Source organism: Pezoporus wallicus, unplaced genomic scaffold, assembly GCF_028554395.1.
Source record: "Pezoporus wallicus isolate ANWC-B61680 ecotype Strahan unplaced genomic scaffold, APGP_CSIRO_Pwel_v1 contig_6897, whole genome shotgun sequence".
Taxonomy (NCBI): domain Eukaryota; kingdom Metazoa; phylum Chordata; class Aves; order Psittaciformes; family Psittacidae; genus Pezoporus; species Pezoporus wallicus.
The window spans coordinates 760,883-783,651 of record NW_026636510.1 but is presented as its reverse complement, the minus strand read 5'-3'; the positions used below and the strand labels follow the sequence as shown (position 1 = coordinate 783,651).

Below are 22,769 nucleotides of genomic sequence, written 5' to 3'. Positions count from 1 at the left end.
GTATATTTGCTCAGAAAAGGTCCTCTAGTTCAGACTACCCAGCTAATACATTCTGTATTGTCCCAGAAGGATTAGTGAGATGTGTGTTAGAACAAATGAAGCTACTTTGGTTAGAGTAATTTGAGAACCTGGGGGTTAATGACTCTTCTCCTGTAACTTCATACAGGAGAAAGTGTGGCCCTATTTTTTTTTTGTTAGAGATACTCTGTGATCTGCTGGACTGGTCCTTCTATTGTGTTTGGGTCTTCTAACCTTATTTTCTTTTTATATTCTGCGACTACTGAAGGGTAATATATTTGTAGCACAGTGTGTTCCAAAGCATGCAGAACCTGGCCCTGTCTTCAGCCAGCTGTCTGTTCCAAATGGAGACATCCATTCTGTCCTGTCTAAATTTTAAAATCTTAACGTCTCATAAAAATTAAATTGTAAATTTATAAATTGCCTACCAAAACCTAATCAAATCAGTCATGACACTGTTTCTTTTAAAGACCATTTTAAAGATGGGAAGATCAGCTGTCTTGCTGTGGGACTTGGATGCTTGACCTGTATCTTGTCCTATTCTTTTCTTCTTTTTTTTTTTTTCTTTTCTGGCCATGATTTTTTGTAGCAGCAGATTTTTATTGTGCCAGATTTCCACTTGTCATGCAATAATATGACCATTTAATTGACTGTATGATATTCCTGCAATGACAGTGTCCTGCTCTCTTAATAGCTGCTATTTATGTTTTATGTGACTGAGAAAAATACTACTTTCTTGACAAAGAGCAAAAGCTTTTAGTGTTCTGGTTGGTAGGTAGATGGTCAGGGTAGAAGCTTCTGTTTATTACTAAGAGGTTGCCTGTGAGCTCTCATCAGGAGGTAAAAGTAATCTAGGGCAAGTACAAACGTGCTGAATTTAATAACATTCAACATGTGTTTTGGATATTATTGGAATTGTTTTTCTTGTTTGGATGGGCTGGTTAATTTCATTAAAACTTGTTTGCTTTCTTCTGGGGTGGAGAGATAGTAGTTACAAGAGAAAAAATGTTGTGTTTAAATTTCATTAAAAACGTTATGACTTTTGCCTTTCACTAGTGATGTCATCTGGTTTTCTTTTTTGTCTTCTTGTGTCCTCTGTAGTTATAACTGGTTTTGTAACTATTTCACCTGAAAAAGGTATCTACAGTACACCTCTGGAAAAACTCTAGCACAAAATCTGTTTGTAAGAGAGCAAATAAGAGCTGCAGCAAAATAGATCTGACAGAGTGCCTCTGTAAACACAAGGTTGTATTTTCCATCAAAATACAGGTGACATTTGCAGCTAGGCTTTTTTTTTTTTTTTAATATAAGCCTCTTTTCAGCTGCTGTTGAAAAAAATCACATAGCAACAGTACAGACCGTGGCAGAAAAGAGATACAGTAGGACTGACAGCTACACCACGATTTAAAAAACAAACCTCTGCAATTCCTTGACTTTCCACATGCTGTGATTTAAATGGAATTTTTTCTTGTTTACTTTGAGTAAAATAAGCATGGGAATGGAGAGGTTTCCTGTAAATGGGAAGGAGAGATAATGATGGAGACAAAGGCAAGCTGTTTTCATCTTGAAATATCTTGCCAGGGAAAGAAGTCTTATATGGTTTATACCTAAAAATATACGTTGTTACGTTTTGTTACCTGTTTCCTCTCCCTTTTGCCCCTTTTTGGTCTAGTTTTATGGGCGGCTCTGCTAATTTTTTTGCAGATCATTAGATTGCAACAAAATAGAAGGGAAGCTTAAGATTTAGCAAGCTTTGAGGATAAACTAGTTTGTAGACATGTCTGAAAACAGGACATTAAACTGATACTTAGTTCATAAATCATGTTTGTAGTGGAATTAAACCATAAATTGATATTTGAGTGGATTAGACTAAAAACTGCAATGTTATTTTTACAGAACATGCTTTATCAAAGCATATTAAAAGGAAGAGCTAAACAGTTCTTGCTATAACTAACTAAATTATCTTCCTGTGAAATTTGTTGAGCACCAAAAGTCAGGGCAACTGTCAGTATGCTTTTGGCACACATTTTGAAAAAGCCTTAAGATTTATTCTCTAGGGGTGCTCTGGGGAAGAATTTTTTGAGAAGTGTTGTTTGTTTATTTTTTTTTTTTCATACTGAAGGTAAATGTGAACTAGCATAAGTAGCTATAGCCTGCTGGAACCAATATAAATGTGGTGGGTTTCAATATTCTGATGGGATAATGGTCACGCAAGTAGCCCAAAACAGGAGTCCTTCATGCTTGCGGAAAATAGTTTTATAAATGACTCAAAGCAGCAGGTAAAGAGCATTTTGTTTTAAGGTAATAGCACACTGTATGCAAGCACATGAAGAAATGTATGATTCCTCTGAATTTGTCCTATCATGGACTTGACATGTATATGGTGAAATTGCTAGCTACAAAGTTGAAATTGCTTTCTAATTTTAAATGAAAGTTCATAACCTGTCACAGATTTGAATGCCATATTTAATACTGAAAATCAAAGAAAAATATTTCTGCTATAAAATAACTTAAATGAATCCAGGGACTATGCAGAAAGGATACAGTTAGGGGTTGTATTTTTGACATAGTGTGTTTTTTTTCAAGGTATGCGATATGTGTGTTGAATGTTTCATTTACTGTATTGGTTCTGTATTTCTTAGTGTAATTTTGTTTAGTAACTGCTATTTCTGTGTGATTGATTATTGCAGAATTGTAGCACATTCCATGCTCAAGTACCTCATATGTTTTGAGCAGCTTTCTTTAAAGTGGCTATTGATTTTTGAGATCTCAATTCTTATTTTATAAAATACAATTCTTTATAGTTACCTTCTCATGGGTGTCTAAAGTCACCCTTCAGCTTTGAAAATCTTGCGTATTCTCTGTTTGTATGTGTCTGAGAGGGAGATGATGTACATAAGGATAACTAATTGCTGGAGCCCACAGAGGATAATTGTTAGTTCTGAAATTAAAACTGTGTGGTTTGAACTTCAAAGGCATCTTCATTCTCCCTTCTTTAGAGCAGTGGGCTACTTTGGGAGTCATGGCAAAAGACCAAATGTTTTAGACGCAGATACAGTCAAACTTCAAGTTCTCTTAGGCTGCTTGTACTTCATCATAATGCTTTTTTAAATCTGTTTTAGGAAAAAAATTAGAGAGCACTGAATGGCCTTGCAAAGTAGTTTGGGAGCCACTAGCCCTTACTTTGAGGCTAGCTTCTCTAAAATCTGAATGTTAATTAAATTGTTTGCTTAATTGAGTTGAAGACACATTTATTGTAAAGTCTGTTTTATGTCAAAAAGCATCTGAGAAAAAGTATCACAGGATCTGTTCATTATTGTTAATTTTCAAAGTCTGTGTGTCTGAGTATGAACGGGAGCATCCTGAAATAAAGCAACAAACGAGGAAGGAATGTATTATGGGCATTTAGTTGATCAAATACATTGAATGCAAGAGGGTAAGAGTTCTAATAATCCTGTGGCAAAAGTGCAAAGCTTGGAATTCTGTTGAAGACAGCCACAAAAGAATAGGTTTGTTTTATCATATGAAGTCCAAAATGGATTATGCTTTGTAAATACTGTAATTTGGTTTGTAGAGGAGGATAAGAAAGATAGTTCCTTAATTAATGCAAAGGTGGACTATTTTAAAATTAAGCAATGTACCTAAATCTCTTAAAATTCTTAACTACTAAGAGAAACTGGATATGTCATAACCATTTTTGAGAGTGTTATGTTAGAAAGCCTAACTTGCCTGCTCAGCTTGCTTTTGCTTTCTGATTTTATTGATGTTACAAGACCAGTATGTTTGGGATCAGGCACCTGAGTAGAGAAACTGGCACAGGGAAGTATGGTAGCAGTGGATGAGGCCAATTTAGCTTGCTTGTTATTTATGCAGATAAATAGAGGATAGATGTTGTTTTGTTTGTTGTTTTTTTTTTTTTTAAATAGGGATTTTCCCAAGTTATTTTTTGTTGGCATTTTAACAAAATAAGGTAAAATCAGAACAACTTGAGCTATATGTATCTAGGATTTTGTTCCAAGCACCAGTATGACTGTTCTAATTACAGTACTAAGCATATTTTTACCTTTGTAAAAGGAAGGATTATTGCTTCATGATTTCTTAGGCCTTGTTTCCTTGAGTGCTTGTTTTCACAAAATAATGTAGTTTGGTCATGAGCTTTTAGGAGGTTACAGTATAATTTGTTGTCTGGTATTTAAAACTGCCTGTAGATACAGTAAGCTGGAAGAGGAAGTTGCATGAATAGCGTTTGGCTTTTTGTACTGTTTTATCTATTTAATGCAGTGATGCTTCAAAGAAGAGGAGCAAATTGCATGGCACTATGTAAACCTCAGGATGCGTCAGCTGATTCGCTGCTTTAATTGTTAGAGCAGTGTTTAAAATTGCTGTGAGAGGCTGTTTCTTCCTTCATGCTAACCTTAGATATGACAAATTCAGTTTGACTACTGCCCAGTTACATGACTGAAAGAGTACAAACTTACACAGACTTCTGAAAATGGGTATGGAGTGTGACTAGATCATCTTATCTAACACAGGGAAAAGTATTCCATGCCTTTGGGGAAACTGCTACTTTCTTTAGCAGTGTTGTTTTTGAAAGGAGGAAGAGGATGTAATTGAGGCTTCCTTCTTTCAAATGCCTTTCACTGAAAAATGGTCACATAACAGAAGTTCTTTCAGCAAATGTAATTTTGCCTTTTTTCCCCCCCTTTAAAAACTATGGATGATGAATACAAAACATTTGGGAGATCATGTTAAAAATACTACATTTATGCAAATCATAAACAAAGTCTGCTTGTCACATGGTTTGTAATTATCAATGCATATCTTGTAAAGCTTGAAACACTGATTTGTTGGGTGCTGGTCTCATGTCACTAATCCTAACTGAAACTTTGTGGATTTTTTTCTGTCTTATTTAAGTGTTGAAGAATGTGTGGGGAGGGTATATGTACATGCATGCTGCCATAAGTTAATAGTGGTATTAAAGAAATAAGGAGTCTGTAGTATATGGGATATATTACATCAATGAGTTGAGTAAGCATTTTTTCTTCTTTTTTTTTGTTTGTTTTTTTTTTTTGTTTACACTTGCAGGTGTTGGGAGGGCAGTCTCATCCTTTGCACAGTTCTTTTTCATAGTGTTCTTCTCATTTGCTTCTTTCTCCGGTTGCCTAATTTGTTGTTCATGCTAATAATGCTTCCTCAGCAGCAATATAAAACTCTTTGTTTTATTTACAGTTGATTCATGTAATACGCATGATTAATAAGCCTTAAATATCAAGTTTTGTAATAACCTCAGCTTTACTTGTTATGAAGTAATGATTATGCATTTAGGTAGAAGTCACTCCATTAGATAACTGCAGGAAATTTTTTGTTGAAATATACTGGTGACAACTGAATCTTTTTGCAAGACTCAGAATTTATTTTAGGGATTCTGTGTTCATGCTATTTAGCCGCAGAAATCTTTTGACAAAGGCACGTTACCCTAATTTTGCAGCTGAGTTTGATAGTGACATGAGAAAGAGAAAGAGCCATCCATAAGTGAAATTAGGAAACAGTGGGCTCTCTGTACATCTTTGCTGGCTTGTTTATAGATATATGCTGGACAGAAGTTTGGAGTATAACTCATTTTTGTGTCAGGAGCAGGATCTGTGTTCATGTACAGAAAAGTTAACGGTATTTCAGTTCTTGAACAATTAAGTTCAATGTCTTTGCAGAATCTTCCTTGGAGAGATGCAGAATTAAAATTTCTTTGGGAGATCTGCTTGTTTGCAGTCTCATCAGCTGACTATGTGATGACACAGGTTTTTGGTAATTTCAAATGATCTTTCATATTTACAGCCATGAAACTTAGGAAATCTGGATTCTGTTCCCAGCTCTGACTTAATTCCTGCTGTGATTACAGTCAAGTGACTAAGGTTGTTAAGGATGTGTCCTTTTCCAACCACAGCTCTGATAAATGAAGAGGTTTTTGTCCCCAGCCTGCCTGGCTTGTGCATTGCCATCTCCATAGATCTGCTGACTGCACAGCTTCTGTGCTTACTCTGTGATAAATTTCAGCAAAACAGAGGTAAATGTGTCTAGACTGAAATTTTAAGCTGTTTTAACTGCACAGCTGCACCTGTAAATTCATATGATCAGAGATGTGATTTGGAAAATAGATTCCTTGCTTTTAATCAATTGAGTGTGCTTCAGCAGAGGTGTTCTATTGATAGTTCTTCTGCAGTTAGGCTTCAGTTGTATGGAGGTCTACACTATTCATAATAAAAATGTCACTAAACTCATCAACTTTCAGGTATATAAAAAATACAGTGATACACTAGTCACTCTGAAATACTTTATTAACTTTCAGCAAGTGATGTGGAGATTAGTATTTATCACAAATGACTGACTGTTGCTTTCTTTGCTTTGTATGGTTTGGTTGGTGGGTTTTTTTGGTTGGTTGCTTTGTTTTGTTTTTTTCCTTGCTTTGCATCTGATTTAGAGTGGAGGGTTTTCAGGCTGTAGAATATGACTTTCCAAAGTGAGGATGTCTCGCAATTTGTGAGTGACAGACATTTTCTGAGAGAAGAAAGAGCTATGTACGTAGTCTTATTAATTAAGCACATATTTCTTGCATGCAAAACACTTTTGTTGTGGCATCTTCTATATTCATTTGGAAATAATGTGTCACTGCTGTCAAATACCCAAAATTTGAAAATTTTGTGTCGGCATTTAACATGTACTTTTTTAAAAGACAACTCCTTATTTTCATGCTTGTATCTCTTCTCTTGAAGTCATGAGCAGTTCTTTTCTTCTTGTTTCTGACATCTGTGTATATTTTCCCCTTCCTTTTCCCTATCTACTTTTTGTCTCCTTGCTCCACTCTTATCTTTAAACAAGCTTTCACACTGGAGCGTGTGACCAGAGCAGCCTTCCACAGCTTGTCATCTAAAGTTTATTCTCCTTCAAATCTCTTTGAAAAATCCTCTTTCCTTTCTTTCTCCCTTCTTTCTTCTGGATCTTTTTCTTTCTGAAGGAGAATGTTTCTGTAGTAATGATGCCAAATTAAAAAAAAAAACACAACAAACACCTGTATTTGAGAGGATTTTAAAATTAGTCATTTACTTTAAAATGACACCATCCTGAATGTGACCATACTTAATAACCTGTGTTAGAGATAGTCATGAATTAAAGGAAATTCTTGGTTGGTTAAACCAACCATTTTTTATGTAGCTCATTGTGCTCGCTGTTCATCATCCTCTGTAGTTAACTGGTACAGAAATATCTTCTGTTGGAGTTCTGTAAAGTGTCAGTTTTTATTTGACACACATCAGGGTCTGAGCCTGGTTTCACAAGTGGAGCAACACAACTGCAAAGGTAATTTCCTCACCTCTAACAATGAAATTGGTGATGTCCTTTCACTTGGCATCAAAGAACAAGGAAGCTGTATACAATACAGAGTTGGTTCTAAGATTAGGAATGTGTGATGTTCACACTGAAATTCACTGCTTTCTGGACAACTTAATTTCACTAGCTTGTTACATATCTTAAAGTTGTTTTTTGTTTTTTGTTTTTATTTTAGTGGGGTTTTTTTGGCCTGAATTATTGCTGGTTTACTGTCTTGCTTATTGTATTTTGCCATTACCTGCTTCTCCAGGTCAGTACATTAGAGCTAGGGAGAGTTCTGGTGAGTCATGTAGCCCCAGGAAAGGCTCAATTAAAGATAGACTTGAATGACCTAGATATAAGCCCTTGTGTTACAGAGACATTGCAGCCTTCCCACGTGACTTATTTTGGTTTTTAATTATCTGTTTCTCTAAGGAAGGATTTTTTTTTTCCTGTTTTTTCAATATCCAAACGTAAGTTTTCCTAGCTGCAACTTAAGCCTAGTTCTTCTTCCTTCAGATTACCCCTTTTCTCAGTAGAACACTCATATATCAGAAGATGTGCTAGTATATCACAAGTTTCCTCTTCTCTAGGCTAAATGATTCCAATTTGATTGCATTTGGCTTTTTAGATTGCTCAGCCTTGCATTATATGTCATGTGTTTAGACTCTCCTGTGGCTCATGGTCCACTCCTCTGGATACTGTCCCGTTGGTTCACAGTGCTTCAGTTGTGGCTCCCACTCCTCCTCCAGCCTCCTTAGTACCAAAGACCTTTTTCTTAATGGGATGACATTACTGACTCACATTAAGCCTGTGATCAGCTGTAGTCTTTTGAGTGTCATCTTCGTAACTGTTTATACAGGCTTCTACTCTCTTTTTGTAGATGCAGTCATTATATCTAACTGCTGCAGCATTCAGTCTTCTCTGTGTGTGGTTGGTCAAGGTGATTTTCAAATTTTTCTTTTCGTTTGGAGTTCTTGCAGTCCCGAGGTGGTGTCATCTGCAGATTTAACACCTGTATCCCCCTTTCCCCCACAGTGACAGTTGATGAAAATACTAACTAGTAGACCTGAAACAGGGCATCTTCTGTTTTGGCAGGAAACTTGATCAGTATTTCTGAGGGTTTTTTTGTTGTTGTTGCTAGGGGTTTTTTTTGGTGGTGTTTTTTTGTTGTTGTTTTGGCTTTTTTTTTTTGATGTGTCTGCTGGTGGTGATGTTAGGAAATCACATTTGAGATTAGACAAAATATTAGTTCTTGGAGATAGAACTTGTTTGGGAAAATACTGTTGTCTAGGCACATGCAAATGCATTTTTTATTTTAAGCTGGTGAGAATCTTCAAAATCCAGTTGTCGCAGCATACTAGTATGACTTTTTTCTTAATCTTTTATTTTTATCATAATCTGTTTCATTAGGGTTATCAGGAGCATGGCTGTGAAGACGTTAATTTACACATTAAGTTTGTTTCCTATTCAAAAGCCATTATTCTAAAACTGCTGCTTGATATCTGGATGTCATTTTTCAGGAGAAAGATAATTTTACAAAACTACAGTTAATAAAACAGGTTGTTGTTTTTTTTTTTTTAATTTTGTGTTCTAGGGTTTTGACCCACCGCATCAAAGCGATACAAGAACTATTTATATAGCTAATCGTTTTCCCCAGCATGGCCATTATGTTCCTCAGAAGTTTGTGGACAACAGAATTGTATCATCCAAGGTGAGGGATAAGTTTGGTGTGGGTAAGCCACTTGTACTTAAGAAGTTGTGTAGTGAATGTGCATGTGTGTATTATGTCTCATGATGCATCAACAATATTAAAAATGAAAGAACCTAACCTTTTTTGAGGAAAAAGCTAGGTTGTTTCCTGTGTAGTTTTTCTCCTGCTCTCGTGCCTATTTCCTCAGACTTTGACTAAGTACAGAACAATTAAACATGTTGGTCAGAATTTTGGAAAAAAAGTAGGTTTTAAACCATTGTTACCGGTGTCTGGATGTGATGCACAGAACTACTTTTAAAAGGAAAGATGAAGCTGGTTGTGAAAATTCATAAAATTGCCAAAATGTAAGCTAGTAGTCTGCATAAAATGAATCGGCAATGGACTGCAATTGCAGATTCCCTCCTAGTGTGACTTTGGATTGAAATCAATAGAACTGATGGTGGGGATGTGTGTTGTCACTGTGGCGTAGAACAAAGTTACAGATACAACAATTAATTTATTCTCTGCTACCCAGGATGCAAGCAGACAAATAAGTCCAGCTGCTCCTATCCTAGTTGGTAGGAAAATATTTAAAACTTTGACTGTAAAGGCAACCCAGTTGCTACCCCTGCTTCCCTGCCACCTGTATTTCAAACAAAAAAACAACCAACCAACCAAAACAAAACAGAACAACCTACCCAGAACCCAAAGGGTGCAGTAGTTTTCTGTGAGAGTAGAGCAGGACCAGATGGTTTGAGGGAGGGGATATGGAAAATGAAAAGATTTAGCTGAATTTCACTGAAAGATTGTTCAGTATGTCATAACTGTTCTTCTCTCTCTTTTTCCCCTTCAGTATACGGTGTGGAATTTTGTTCCAAAAAACTTATTTGAGCAGTTCAGAAGAGTAGCTAACTTTTATTTTCTGATTATATTTTTGGTTCAGGTAAGTTAAATAATACTCAGGAAATTGCAATTTATGTTGTAAATTCTGCTATTGATTTTTGTTCTGTGAATTTAACATCTCTACTTATGTATTCTATCTCTTAAAAAAACAGCATGTTTGCAGTTTCCCTTGGAAAATAATATAATTTAAAAATAATTATGTCCAAATTTATGTACTGTCTTTAGGTTTTATCTTCATGAATGCTAATGTATTTAAGCGTGAAGCTTCTAAGTCCATTGCATGCCAGCACAGGGACTCAACTGTCTGCAATTTTTAATCCTGTGTCCCTTGCTCTTTCACGTTTAGAAAGAATTAACTTTATAATAGGCTGAAAATTCCTGTGTTGGGAGTTACTAAAATCATACAGTTCTAGCTTCATTGAACAGAATGTGTTGTCCATTCCATCCTCCTAGTTAAAAATATTAACTTCGTCATTCCTGTTACAATGTTTCGTGCTGTTTAATATTACAACTTGAGGAAGATGGGGGTTTGCTGGAGATGAAACATAAATGTTACTTAAAGTAACCATGGACAGTGTTGCATTTTTAAGGCTTTTATTTCTTTTCAGTACAAATTTACCACTTTAGTTGATTTTTGAGTCCTATTCTCTTCAAACAGTTAGACTTTAGTAATATCTAAATGATGTCCATGAAAAATTCAGATCTAAAGGCAGAACTACTCAGAGTGTAATCCTTTTCTAGTTTTTGACTCAAGTGAGTGCCCTCATTTGTGTGGGAAATGTGTATATGTCTGTATTCTTGGAAATTAAATGGGAGAAAAGCTGCAGTCATTTTTGTTCATTTGTTAAGGTGGAATTCTGGTTTTATTGAAATCCTGTTTGGAAGTTCATTAGCATCTAATATTATTTTCTTTTTTTGAGGCAAACGTGCCTTTAAAAGATAATCACCATGGTATCTTCTCTGTCATATGAATCTCATGTGACCAGGATGCAGTGTCATTACCACTGTATTCCACTGTGGATGACAGACCTGAGGCAGGTTTTCATTATATGATTTAAACATGCAGCACAATTCAGTTCATGTTATTTACCACACTGATGCATGCCAGAAACATGGTGACAGACTGCATTTTGGTCCTGTGAGGCTCCACACCAGTTGTGTGATGGATGTGTGTCCATCTGTGTAGCAGACAAATGGCCATGGTGTTCTGGTGAAAGAGGCAAAAGGAGCAGGCTGCCATGAGAATTTCACTAGCACAAAACTTGCTCCATTTTCATATATGAGAATGAGAGAGAAAGAGAAAGGAGGAGAGTGTAGATGGCAAAAATGGCATGGGAACCCTATCCAGCAAAAAAATCAGATGCTGTTGGCATGGATTTTCTTGGACAACATGTTGCCAAGCTGAAATTGCAATGCTACAGTTGAAGAACAGACAATATTGCAGGCTAGATCTGATTTTTTTGCTGTGTTCCGTAAACAGTTTCAGTGAAGAAAAAAACAAGCTCATTCATGCGTGCCAAGATGGCATAATCTGTATTCTCTCTGAGGTTCTTGGCTCTTAACAGAGTAAACTTCATGTATGACCATTTTTTTTTTCTTCCTTAATGGTTCTCAAAGCAATGCCACAAGTCTCAGGTAAAGTGGATCAAATTGATGTCTGTGGTTTTGAATTGTTATTGTGTATATTTTCTTTACAGCACTTGACCATGTTGGTTTATATCTGCAGCAGGGGCAAACCACTAACATCCCCCCCACATATAGAATTTTAGTGTACACACTGCATTTTTGGCATGCCAGCAGTAATAGCACAAATTGAAAAACTGCATGTTAACTTGGTGGAACCAGACAGGAGCAGTCTAAGAAAGTGTTTTCTAGTATTTAAGCTGTTGTAAATTACTATTTTTAACTATTTTCATTTCTGAAGTGGATGTTGTTACACTCTACATTGCTCTTAAGCAGTAGATTGTATGGAGTATTGAAACAGCTTCACAAAATCTAGGTTTCCTTCCTTTGTAATATAATTTTGAATTCATCTTTGTAGGATGAAAACATGCTAAAGACTCTTAAAATTGACACATGTGCTACAAATGTGACTGACTGTTCTCTGCCTTAAAACCTTTGTTTGCATCATTATTAACATCATCAGGAACTAATTTTGCTCCAGAAATACTGCAGAAAGTGCAGTAAAAATAATCATAATGAGGAGTTTGAAAAAATTACAATTATAAAAATAAAACTGGGTCTAATTTTTATATTTTCCTCTCTTCTAGCTCATGATAGATACCCCTACCAGTCCTATTACCAGTGGATTGCCATTATTCTTTGTCATAACTGTGACAGCCATAAAACAGGTAAAGGGAAAAAAACCTTGTAGCACAAAGACTTTCTAAGGTAAAATTAATTAAAGTTTGACCAACGTATTGTTTAGATACTAAAAATAAATAAAAAATGTGTCATTTTTACAAAGGATTTTGTATTTAATGTTTCTTGTTAGATGCTTGAACTTGAGCATTTTGGTTAGTTGTCAAGCACTCAGTGACTCACTATGGTACCCTTAAATGGACAGTGAATGACTGTCAGACAGCATTTTTGTCTAAGCATTACATGTCACCTGTTATAAGACCTTTTCTGAAAGCTCCTCACTTATTCTTTTGGCACACCTCGCTACATATTAAAACCAATCCTCACACACTGAGAGCTTGGGTAGATTAAGCAAACCCATGTTTGTCAGTAGTTAAAAGGTGAATTTTGCCCCAAGGAGTATGTTTCATCATATAAAATGTATATTAACTGTAATCCTGTACCAGGTAAAAGTCCAGTTTAGAAAGCTTCTGGTTTTGTTTTCTTTTTCTTTGATGACATAAAACATTTTGGAGTGCTTTATAGCACTTGAAATAACAATAATTGTCTGAGTTTAATAGAAATCTTACTCAAGCACCGTACTATATCCTGTTAAAGACCTAGGTGCCCTGGAAAGAGAATGTTAAAAAAAAAAAAAAAAATGAAAAAGAAAAATCTTCTGTTTTCTTAGAGGAAGAAGAGAAAGAAACAAGCACATAAATAAAGAGGTGATGTGGATAAAACTATAAGTTCTTCTGCAGGGAGGTAATTTTCAGGAATTATCCCTTTCCAAGGGTTTGACAATGCTGTCTGGGGAAAAGATGCAGTCATAGCAACTGAAAAGTAAGCAGGAGACTGTTACAGACCTACAGCTGGAATTTCAATTTGTTTTGTGCCAGTAAGACCCAAAGCCAACCTGAAATAGGGCAAGCTAAAAATAACTCTTAGCTTTCAGGTGGATAGAATGGTGTTTGGGGCAGAGGGAATCTTAATCCTGGAGTAATAATTGAATTAACGTTTCCTCTTGTTTCTGTGCAGTTTGTATGTATAGAGTGCCCTAATCCTATTCAGTTGCATCATCACCCCCCAAAATTGCATGTTCAAAAGCTGTGGCAATAAGTAGGCAGTAGAAAATATCTGTTAAAGCTTTGTGAACTGAAAGATTGTGCATCTTAGTTACAAGGGTTTGGTTTTTTTTTTCCAGAAAAAAGTTGGACTTGTGTAAGTGGACTTGGGTTGGGAAGTTTAAGTATCTTACCGTTGATTGTAAAGAGCAGATTCTGACATTCCTTCTAGAAGTTTCAAATCATTCATGACTTGCTAAGCATCACAGGTTTTTCTGACTGTCTTAATATCTCTGCAAGGATTATTGAACCACCTAAAGTGGTGTAATGGACTCTAACCTTTATCCTACCTGCTACAAAGTAGGCAAACAGTATTCACAAGCTGTTATCTTGGAAAGACACTTCACTGTGCTATTTCCGACAGGCTGTCCTGAGAAAATGAAGAAAGATAAATCTGCTGTTGGAATGCAGAAGGGAAAATACCCAGTATGGTCTCAAAACCAGCTCCCAATTCCTCAAACCAGAAGAGGAATAGGAAACAGATTTTAGGGATAGAAACTCCTTCTGAAAGCTGCGGTGCACTGGTTCTGTATAAAATTTCAGCAATATAAATGTTAAACTATAACCTTTTGGTATCTTAAAAGATGAAGGGGGAAAAATAGAAGCGTTAACTGTATGCAGGTTTGAGCAGCTTAGTAGTTGATATAAAAACTCTCCTGTTTCGAGAAGGCCAGTTAATGTGGCACCTCTAGCAAAGCTCAACTTTACTTTAATCTCAGCCAAGGTGATAGAACTTTCTCTTCTTAGCAGTGTAATTGCACCTTGGTCAGAAGGACGTACAAGACTGCAAAGTGATGCAATTCATGCTGTGTCATTTTGTCGATCTTGTTAGGCAGAGCACTTTCCTCCTTACACTTGTGAAGATGCCTGTCCTCAGAGGAGTCCAAAATTAGAAAATAAATAAAACAAAAATGAAAGTTGAAAATAAAACCACAAAACAAATTTGAACAAAATAAAGGTATTTCCTAAGGAACTTTTGAAAACTTAGTCCATTTCAATAGGGTCATAGGTGTTTAGCAAATAAGCTGATTGGGCATAGATGTTTACACAGGTGTCAGGTAAACTGCAAGTTTTGATTAAATATAGACCTAACTGAGAATGAAAAACCTGCTAATATAATATGCAGGCCTGTTTGGTTTTTTGTTTTGTTTTTCTCTAAGTACATTGAAGCAGTTATTCAAGTAGGAGTTAAGAATATAACATAATTGAGGGTTTTAAATCTTTTGTTCCTGTTCATGCAATTAAGCAGCATTCCCTGTACTCCTATTGAATATTTCTTTTTCACAGTGTTTTTGCAGTATTTGCAAGTGAGGATAAAACTCTCAAAAATGCTGCAGTAGGTAAACTTTGGGGAGATTGAAACTGACCGCAGAAAGTTAAGAATTCCCTGGTGTGAGGTGTCACACTTGTGTTTAAGACGATAGGGGTCATATGGAGAAAACGCTGGAATCTGTACTTTCTAAAGAAGATTAATTTCAGTTCTTTGCCAAATGCCCATATTGTGCAGCTGTTCAGGTCTATGAGACAAATGCCCCAAGGTTACTGGATGTTAGTTAAATCCTTGTTTTGTTCTGTCAGTCACCTTTAACAAGGAGCTGTAGGTAATGACTCTTGCTTTTTCATATTGATCAGGAAAGATTCTTGAAAGAGTGTTAGTTAGGGGTTTGAGGATTCTGACTTCCCAGTATCTCTGTGACTGCTATTCTTACACACTAAATTATTTATTTTCAAGCAGTTGGCTTATAAAGCTTAAAAACTTACAAAGGTAGAAATGTAAAACTTTTAACATGCTAAATTCATCATATAACTTTCTTACAAATTCCAGTCAACTGCAGAATTCTATAAACTCCATCTGCATTAGTACTCTATGTTTGTACATAGAGTTTGTAACATTTTAGGATTAATTTGAATTACGCACACTCCCAAGGAAGTGGTTTTAACTCTTTCACGTGTTTTTATACCTGCAGAAAAGCATTTTGGAAAATGTCTTTATAACTGCAAACATGTTGCAGGAGTCTTGACAGGATGTGAAAGTAGTTGAACTTCCTGCATAGGCTGATCCACTTCTTGTGCTTCCTCATGGGGCTTTCTAAACAGTACTGAGATTGTGACTGATAATCGGGCTACTAGATTAAATAAGCAATGTATTGTTTAGGAAAATTGGAGAGGAATAGTATTCCTGGATTCACTCATAAATATTTGCATGTGTGTGAGTGGGGGAAAAGGTGTTTAAAGACATGCCAGCTATTGGGTAAAGGAAAACTGCTTAACTTATCCACTAAAAAACTCACTTGCTGAGAACTGTTGCATTAGGAGTCAAAGAACTAAAACCTTTTCAGTCATTGTCTCTTGCTGTACATCATGTTGTACAAAATTAAAAAATCTTAAAATTTCATGCATAGGCTGTGGCAGTAACTATAGCGTTATATGGTATGATGTGAGGAAATAATTTCAGTCTGTTATTTCTCTTAAAAAAAATCAAAAACACCACAAAAACTCCCTTAAAAGTCACTGTTGCCAGTTTTGTATTATATTAATCTATACAGATAAAAGATTGAATTAATGCCTGTTCATCTCATCTACAGAAAATGTTACTGCCTATTTGTTTTGACAGAACATGGGACTGTTAAGTTTTTTCACTACTTTTGCTACTTTATTTGCCTTTACTTGTGTAAAGTGAGTGAAAATTAAGAGGTTTGCCGTATTCTTGAGTAACTGCTGTAATAGAAGCTCAACAGAAATGAGTAACTGTATTCAGGCTGTACCGGAAGTACTTTGAAGAACATTTGCTTAGAAGATACTTGTTATTCTTTATAGGTTTGTTGTTTAAAAAGTAAATTTGTTTGTGTTTTCCACAGGGTTATGAAGACTGGTTACGGCACAAAGCGGACAATGAAGTGAATGGTGCTCCAGTTTATGTTGTTCGAAGTGGTGGCCTTGTGAAAACTAGATCTAAAAACATTCGGGTATGTGCCTAAGGACAAATTGAAAATGGTGTTTCTGTTGCATAGCTAATGTTCTTCTTCCATTACTAGTCATTGTGGCCTGTTTCATCATGATTCAGTAACAATGCTGAAATGACTTCTCTTTTAAAACTCTATTTGTATTAAAACCCTTCTCTTTTGTGTTCACTTTATTAGGTGGGGGACATTGTCAGAGTAGCCAAAGATGAGACTTTTCCTGTTGATCTGGTGCTTCTGTCATCTGATCGAGGGGACGGTTCATGCCATGTTACTACTGCAAGTTTGGATGGAGAGACCAATCTTAAGGTCTGAGTTACCTATATGAAATAGAATGTAGTTAATTTGCTATGCCATTTTTATTTCAGACTGTTGAAATAACTGCCCCCCTCACACACACCGCCCCCTCCAGCCCCATAGTCCTTTATATTTAATTTAATGGACACTGTTTTACAGACACATGTTGCAGTCCCAGAAACAGCAGTGTTACAGTCTGTTGCCAACCTGGACAAACTTGTAGCTGTTATAGAATGTCAGCAGCCAGAAGCGGATCTATACAGGTATCACCTTATTAGTAAATATTTTGAAATCAAATCAGAACGAGGTGTTTAACAGTAGGAATGTTATGTGTCTTGCTGGGATTAAAATAGCTTCATAAATCTGCTTAAATTTTAGATTTTAATAATTAGCATGTTTATACATATGTACTCTAGTGAAAGTTGCAACTGAGAAGTCAAATTTGAGGATTTCAATAGTAAATCAAAATCATGGGATAATATTTACCTTTTGTGTTTTAATCATGACACTTAGGTACATTTCTGTTCTAACCAGTAAACTTGTTTCTAGGTCTTAAAAAAATTAAATGGCGTATGAATCTGAGCAGGTTAGAGAGAGAGTTGTATAACGTTCTTGTCTAGCAGTATATTTTTCTTAATAGAATTCAGCCAAACTGTAGCAAATTCTTGTAAGCTTATGTTAATTCTAAGGATATGTGTTTGTCAGATTTATTTTGCTTATGGTTAAGAGCAGATTTTAACTCAATTTTTCAGCAGCAAAACTTTAGATTAAAAACAGTGGTATCTGACTGTGCTACATTTCGGCTTTTAACATCAGCAAGCAATGACCTAGACTCAGTAAGAGTGTTATAGGTAAAGAAGTTACATTCCCATCGAAATTTCTCCTGAATTGTGTAATGGAAAATGGTAGCAGTCAAGTAGCAGTTTTCAAGATCCAAGTGTACCACAGCAGCAGTTCTTAAGGAAGCTTTCAGATCTGTGAGAAGTATTAAATTTTTAAAAGCCAGGATACTTAATTTGAACAGCTGTTCAAATATTTGCCGGGTTCAATTTGTAAGAACTTCAAAGTACAGTTACTATAGAAGCTGGGGTCATGCTAAATGTTCAAGTGTCAGATTTTAAAAGCAAGTAGGTTAGCTTTGTTAAATGAAAAATTACTATTTCTGATGGCTAATATGCTGACTTGTATTTGTTGAGGAAGTTCAGGTTAGATATAAGGAGAAAGCTCTTTACTGTGAGGGTCGTGAGGCGCTAGAATGGGTTGCCCAAGGATGTTGTGAATGCTCCATCCCTGTCAGTGTTCAAGGCCAGGTTGGACAGAGCTTGGGTGACATGGTCTAGTGTGAGGTGTCCCTGCCTATAGCGTGGGGGTTGGAATTCGATGATCTTAAGGTACTTTCCAACCCTAACTATTCTGTGATTCTATGATTATTTGTTATTGAAACATGAAGAAGTCACAATGTGTTTTAGCAAAGAAATATAATCTTTTGTGGCTTTATGAATGAAACCTAATCGGCTTCTCAGATGACTGTTCTTTTGAAGGATAAATGTTTGTTGTTAAATACCTTTTGCAAAATTACTGCCAGTGTTGCCATATTGGTTTAGTTTGATTGTTAATAAAAGTTGATTGTTTTGTACTTGTGAACCACTAATGACTTTTTTGTAACAGAGGAGGTTTTTATGTTTTTTTGAGTCTTTGTGTAGGTATTTCTAATGCATGGCCATCTTTCATAGGTTTGTTGGAAGAATAACTATAAGTCAACAAACTGAAGAAATTGTAAGGTAATTAAAATTTTGTAAGATTAATGTTTAGAACTGATGGAGTTGATTTAAAATGACCATCATAAGAAAGAGTTACTGTTGAATATATGAAAGGAGGAGTATTTTTACTGTAAGTATCAATTGTAGCTGCATACTTAAATGGAGATGAAAAAAAATTAGTTAAGGAAAGTTCATTACTGCATTTTGTGCAAAACTGTTGCTTATCAGAGTCACTGAGCAGATGTTTTTGCAGTTGACATTCCTAAAAATTTATTTTAACTAAATTCCTGAAATGTGTTTTAAGAAAGCCTCTACTACAAATAGTATATGTTACACACTACCATACTGGACTGTACAGTTAAGTCCTTACATCTGTAATAGTCAACACATAACTGTGTGGATTTAATCATATCCTCACAACCTTTTCCTGTCAGTCATAGCAAGTCGCATACACCTAAACACGTGAAAATATAAAATACAAAAAAAGATGTGAAGCCAATTACAGATCCATTTATGGACTTCCTCAAACATTGCTAATTGTGGTGGGTTGGCTCCAGCTAGCAGCCAAGTATCTACACAGCTGTTCATTCACTTCTCACCATCACAATAGAACAGGAGAGAAAACAGGAAGAACAGGAGTAAGGAAAGTCATGGTTTAAAATAAAGACACGGAAATCACTTGGAGGAAATGACCAGACTTTCAGGAGTATTTAGCATTCAAGTTAATTAATTGTTTTTTATATTGGGTTTTTCAGACTGGCTTTACAAACTCAAAAATACTTGAATCCAGAAATACACATTTAGTCCCTTTTAGTTCAAATTCTCAGTTAAAGTTTGAGTCTTCCCTAAAATATTCACCTAAATACCAGTGATTTAAATAGCCTATCATAATCTGTGTGCAGAATTCATGTATTGTATTTGTAGTGGTAACTGTCATATTTGTGGTAATGCTTAAGTTAAATATTTAACTGTGGGGGGTGAAGTGTGGGTTTGGGTTATTTTTAGTAATTCTGGGTTATGGTTTCAAAGAAAATTCAAATAAAAGTGCTTTGTTAAGATAATCATGGACTGCTTGTGGTACAGCTAATGGAAAAGTAAGACAACCCAAGGGCTTGTTTGCTGTAGCACTTGGTATATGAACTTGAATTCTTTTGCTTATACCCAGTATATCACCCTGGCCACCGCAGTTCAATTTCTGCTTTTATTTGAAACCCTGGCAAAAGTAGTGAATTTTTTTTTTTTTATTATTTCAATCTGTTTCTAAAGGTGATACAGCCACTGGAGTAGAACAGATCGCTCTAACCTAATATGAGCCTTGATTCTACCTGGACCTTTATTTTCACATGATTGTTTACAGCTAGCTTGGGAAATGGAATGAATGTAAATTATGGTAAAATTATGTTGTGACAGATTCCCTCCCCCCCCCCCCCCATGTTTAAGAAATTTTACTCTTGTATTCGAAAGCAGCACTGTTGTGGTCATTTAGTGTCCATCTAGTTGTTTCTCTGGTATGAATAACTTTTTAACTTCTTAGATCATTTCAGTTTGACAGAGGGGTAGAAGTAAGATAGATAAATAAACCAAACCTAAACCAGCACTCCTGCACTGTGAGCTTGACTTTTTTTTTTTATTCTACTGGCTTCTCAAGTAACTTGCAGGTATCTCTAACCCAGCTATTTGTTATATTCAGCTCAATCACTAATTATGGGATACTGAACAGTGGTGGGAGAGGATGGCACTGACCAAAGGAGGCGTGAAAGGAAACAAAGAGCACTGTGGAGATATGTGGGTGAGATATGGTAAAAGGGGTAAGAGCATTGAAGATGGACCTAAATGAGTGTGAGAGTATAGTTGTTGCAGTGGAAATTCATAGAGGATATAGGACAAATTTGCATAGGAAACTGGATTTCGCATAATGTAGAAGAACTAATTTTTTAAGTGCTGATATTTCTATTTCTTTTTAGACCTCTTGGGCCTGAAAGTCTCTTACTTCGTGGAGCAAGATTAAAGAACACTAAAGAAATATTTGGTTTGTAGACATCTAAATATTTAAAGAGTATTCTCTTCTTAAAATGTGGTTTAATTCTACTTGCACTGAAAAAAATGCCATAATCTTGCTGTTATCTGAAGGGATATGATTATAGATGAAAGTAATGATAGTATGCTGAAGAATCTCTAAGGATATAAAGTTCCGGCTTTGCTCTGTGAAAATACTTGATGTGGTTTGATAAAGGAATAACTTAACTACAATGTGTAAATGACTGTTTTTACTGTTACCCATTTTTCAACACTTTCTCCTGAGACTTACCATTCTGATTTCCATAAAATACGAATTGAAGAGCAGTACAGTCATAATAACGAACAGCATTTTTGTAGGTGTTAAAATCAGTTCAGTAGTACTCTTACTATAATAGAGTATTGCAAATACTTAATACTGTCTCACTATTGTACTGAAGTAAACACAAAAGTAGTATCGCCTCTTGATTTTATCCTGTGTTCCTTAAAATGAAAAATTAAGCAAACTGTATATATGCAGAAAATAAGGTGTAACTCTTTCCCCTCCCATTCCTTCCCAGGTGTTGCAGTGTATACAGGTATGGAGACAAAGATGGCATTAAATTACAAGAGTAAATCTCAGAAACGGTCAGCAGTAGAAAAGTATGTTTATGTTCTAATATCTTTCTTATTTGTAGAGTTTTAACTTAGATTTTGCTTGGTAGCTTTAAAACCCTGATGATCTTGTCATTGGGTTGTAAGGAAGGGAAGAGAAGCTAATTGCTTTGCGTTCAGGAAGCTCTAAAGAGCTTCTTGATTTTTCATCCTTTATTGATTCTTTCACTAGCATACGAAGTTGAAATACCCGTACTTAAAAGAGGACTAAAGTGGGAAAAGTTCAGGTTTATTTTTTAGATGTGGAGATTATTTAATGGTAGGTAAAATGCTTTTTGAACTAGATGCTTAGAGATAGTTTTCACAACAGGTCCCGGTCTCCGCTCTTCTCTGCATCCTTTACTGTAAAACTGCATCCTGCCTTTAAAGAGGATGGATTGAAATGAAGTCTTAATTATTTAAAAATCTTTGTTCTGAATTTGATATAATGGAAAATAGCTTTGTTTCACATAGTCCAAAGGAGATAGAGCCTAGCCAGATACGTTTTGCAATGAATCTTGCTTCTAGCACAAGTTGAGGGTTCAGTTTAAAATATCTTTGTGTGTAGTTATGGGATAGGTGTTATTGTAATAGATATTTATATGTTGAACCTCATGAAATATGTTAAGAGGAAAATGGAATTCTGCTATGTTGCCTTTATTCCAGTTACTGAAAAACTGAGATAGCCCTCCAGCATTCTTTTGCAAACACAGTATTGAGCTATAGAATGCACAGGAAAAGTTCAGTCATCAAAGCAAGGAGTGGAGAGGTGGTCTGGCTAGCATTACAGAATATAGAGGCAAGTTTGACTATATCCTGGTATAGCAGTGCCTGGGTTAAATAGTCAGATGAACATGGCAGTACTCTTCTAACTGAAGAAAAAGTTCCAGTGTGTTGTTTGACCTGCCTTCACAGCCTTGCTAGATACTTGTGGAAGAAGAGAAGGATAAGTCACTCACGAAACTCTTGGACAAGTGTGACACAAGTCAGCTGTTGGGGTATTCTTGCACCATAATCTAGTCTACATATTGCTGCGTGTAGACTATACCTTAGTCAAATGTAGGATTTCTTTTTCACTTCTGTCACTTGCTTGTGATGTAGAAACTGTCCATATTGAACACAGGGAACACAGGGTACTTTTTAATTTTTTTTTTTTTAATTGTCCAGTTAACCTCAGTGTGTCAACAGATTAAGTAAAATAAACTGAAATTGTTTGGTTTTGGTTTTTGTTTTTTTTTGTTTTTCTTCTTCGTAGGTCCATGAATTCCTTTTTGATTATTTATCTAATAATCCTCCTCTTTGAAGCCATTCTGAGCACTATTTTAAAGTATGCATGGCAAGCTGAAGAAAAATGGGATGAACCTTGGTATAATGAAAAAACGGAGCATGAAAGAAACAGCAGTAAGGTAATGTAGTTCTAACCAGTTGCATATCTGAGGAACTCTCAACCACTATATACTCAATGTGATATTATATCTCTGTTCTTGGATTTAGGCGTAATTGCCACATAATCTACTTGCAAATTTGTGTCCTATTGTCTCAGTATTTTTGAGAGAGTTAGTCTTATGTAGCCTCACTCTTGTGTAGAAATATCTTACCTCTGTTAATGGTTGGACTTTTTCTTTCTTTATGAAAAGACCAAGCTTTTTGAAAATTTTGGGTCTTA

At 35.6% G+C, this 22,769-nt stretch overlaps 1 protein-coding gene across 9 annotated transcripts in view; it reads left to right on the top strand.

Annotated features, from left to right (window-relative positions):
- Positions 1-22,769, top strand: part of ATP11B (ATPase phospholipid transporting 11B (putative)) — a 64,642-nt gene that overhangs the window by 6,692 nt on the left and 35,181 nt on the right. For all 9 annotated transcript variants that reach the window (XM_057400422.1, XM_057400423.1, XM_057400421.1 and 6 more), the window contains exons 2-11: positions 8,975-9,091; positions 9,924-10,013; positions 12,244-12,324; positions 16,296-16,403; positions 16,578-16,706; positions 16,854-16,957; positions 18,428-18,475; positions 20,419-20,483; positions 21,031-21,112; positions 22,359-22,509. In XM_057400422.1, the coding sequence (XP_057256405.1) occupies positions 8,975-9,091; positions 9,924-10,013; positions 12,244-12,324; positions 16,296-16,403; positions 16,578-16,706; positions 16,854-16,957; positions 18,428-18,475; positions 20,419-20,483; positions 21,031-21,112; positions 22,359-22,509 (975 nt within the window). The remainder of the gene's footprint in view (positions 1-8,974; positions 9,092-9,923; positions 10,014-12,243; positions 12,325-16,295; positions 16,404-16,577; positions 16,707-16,853; positions 16,958-18,427; positions 18,476-20,418; positions 20,484-21,030; positions 21,113-22,358; positions 22,510-22,769) is intronic.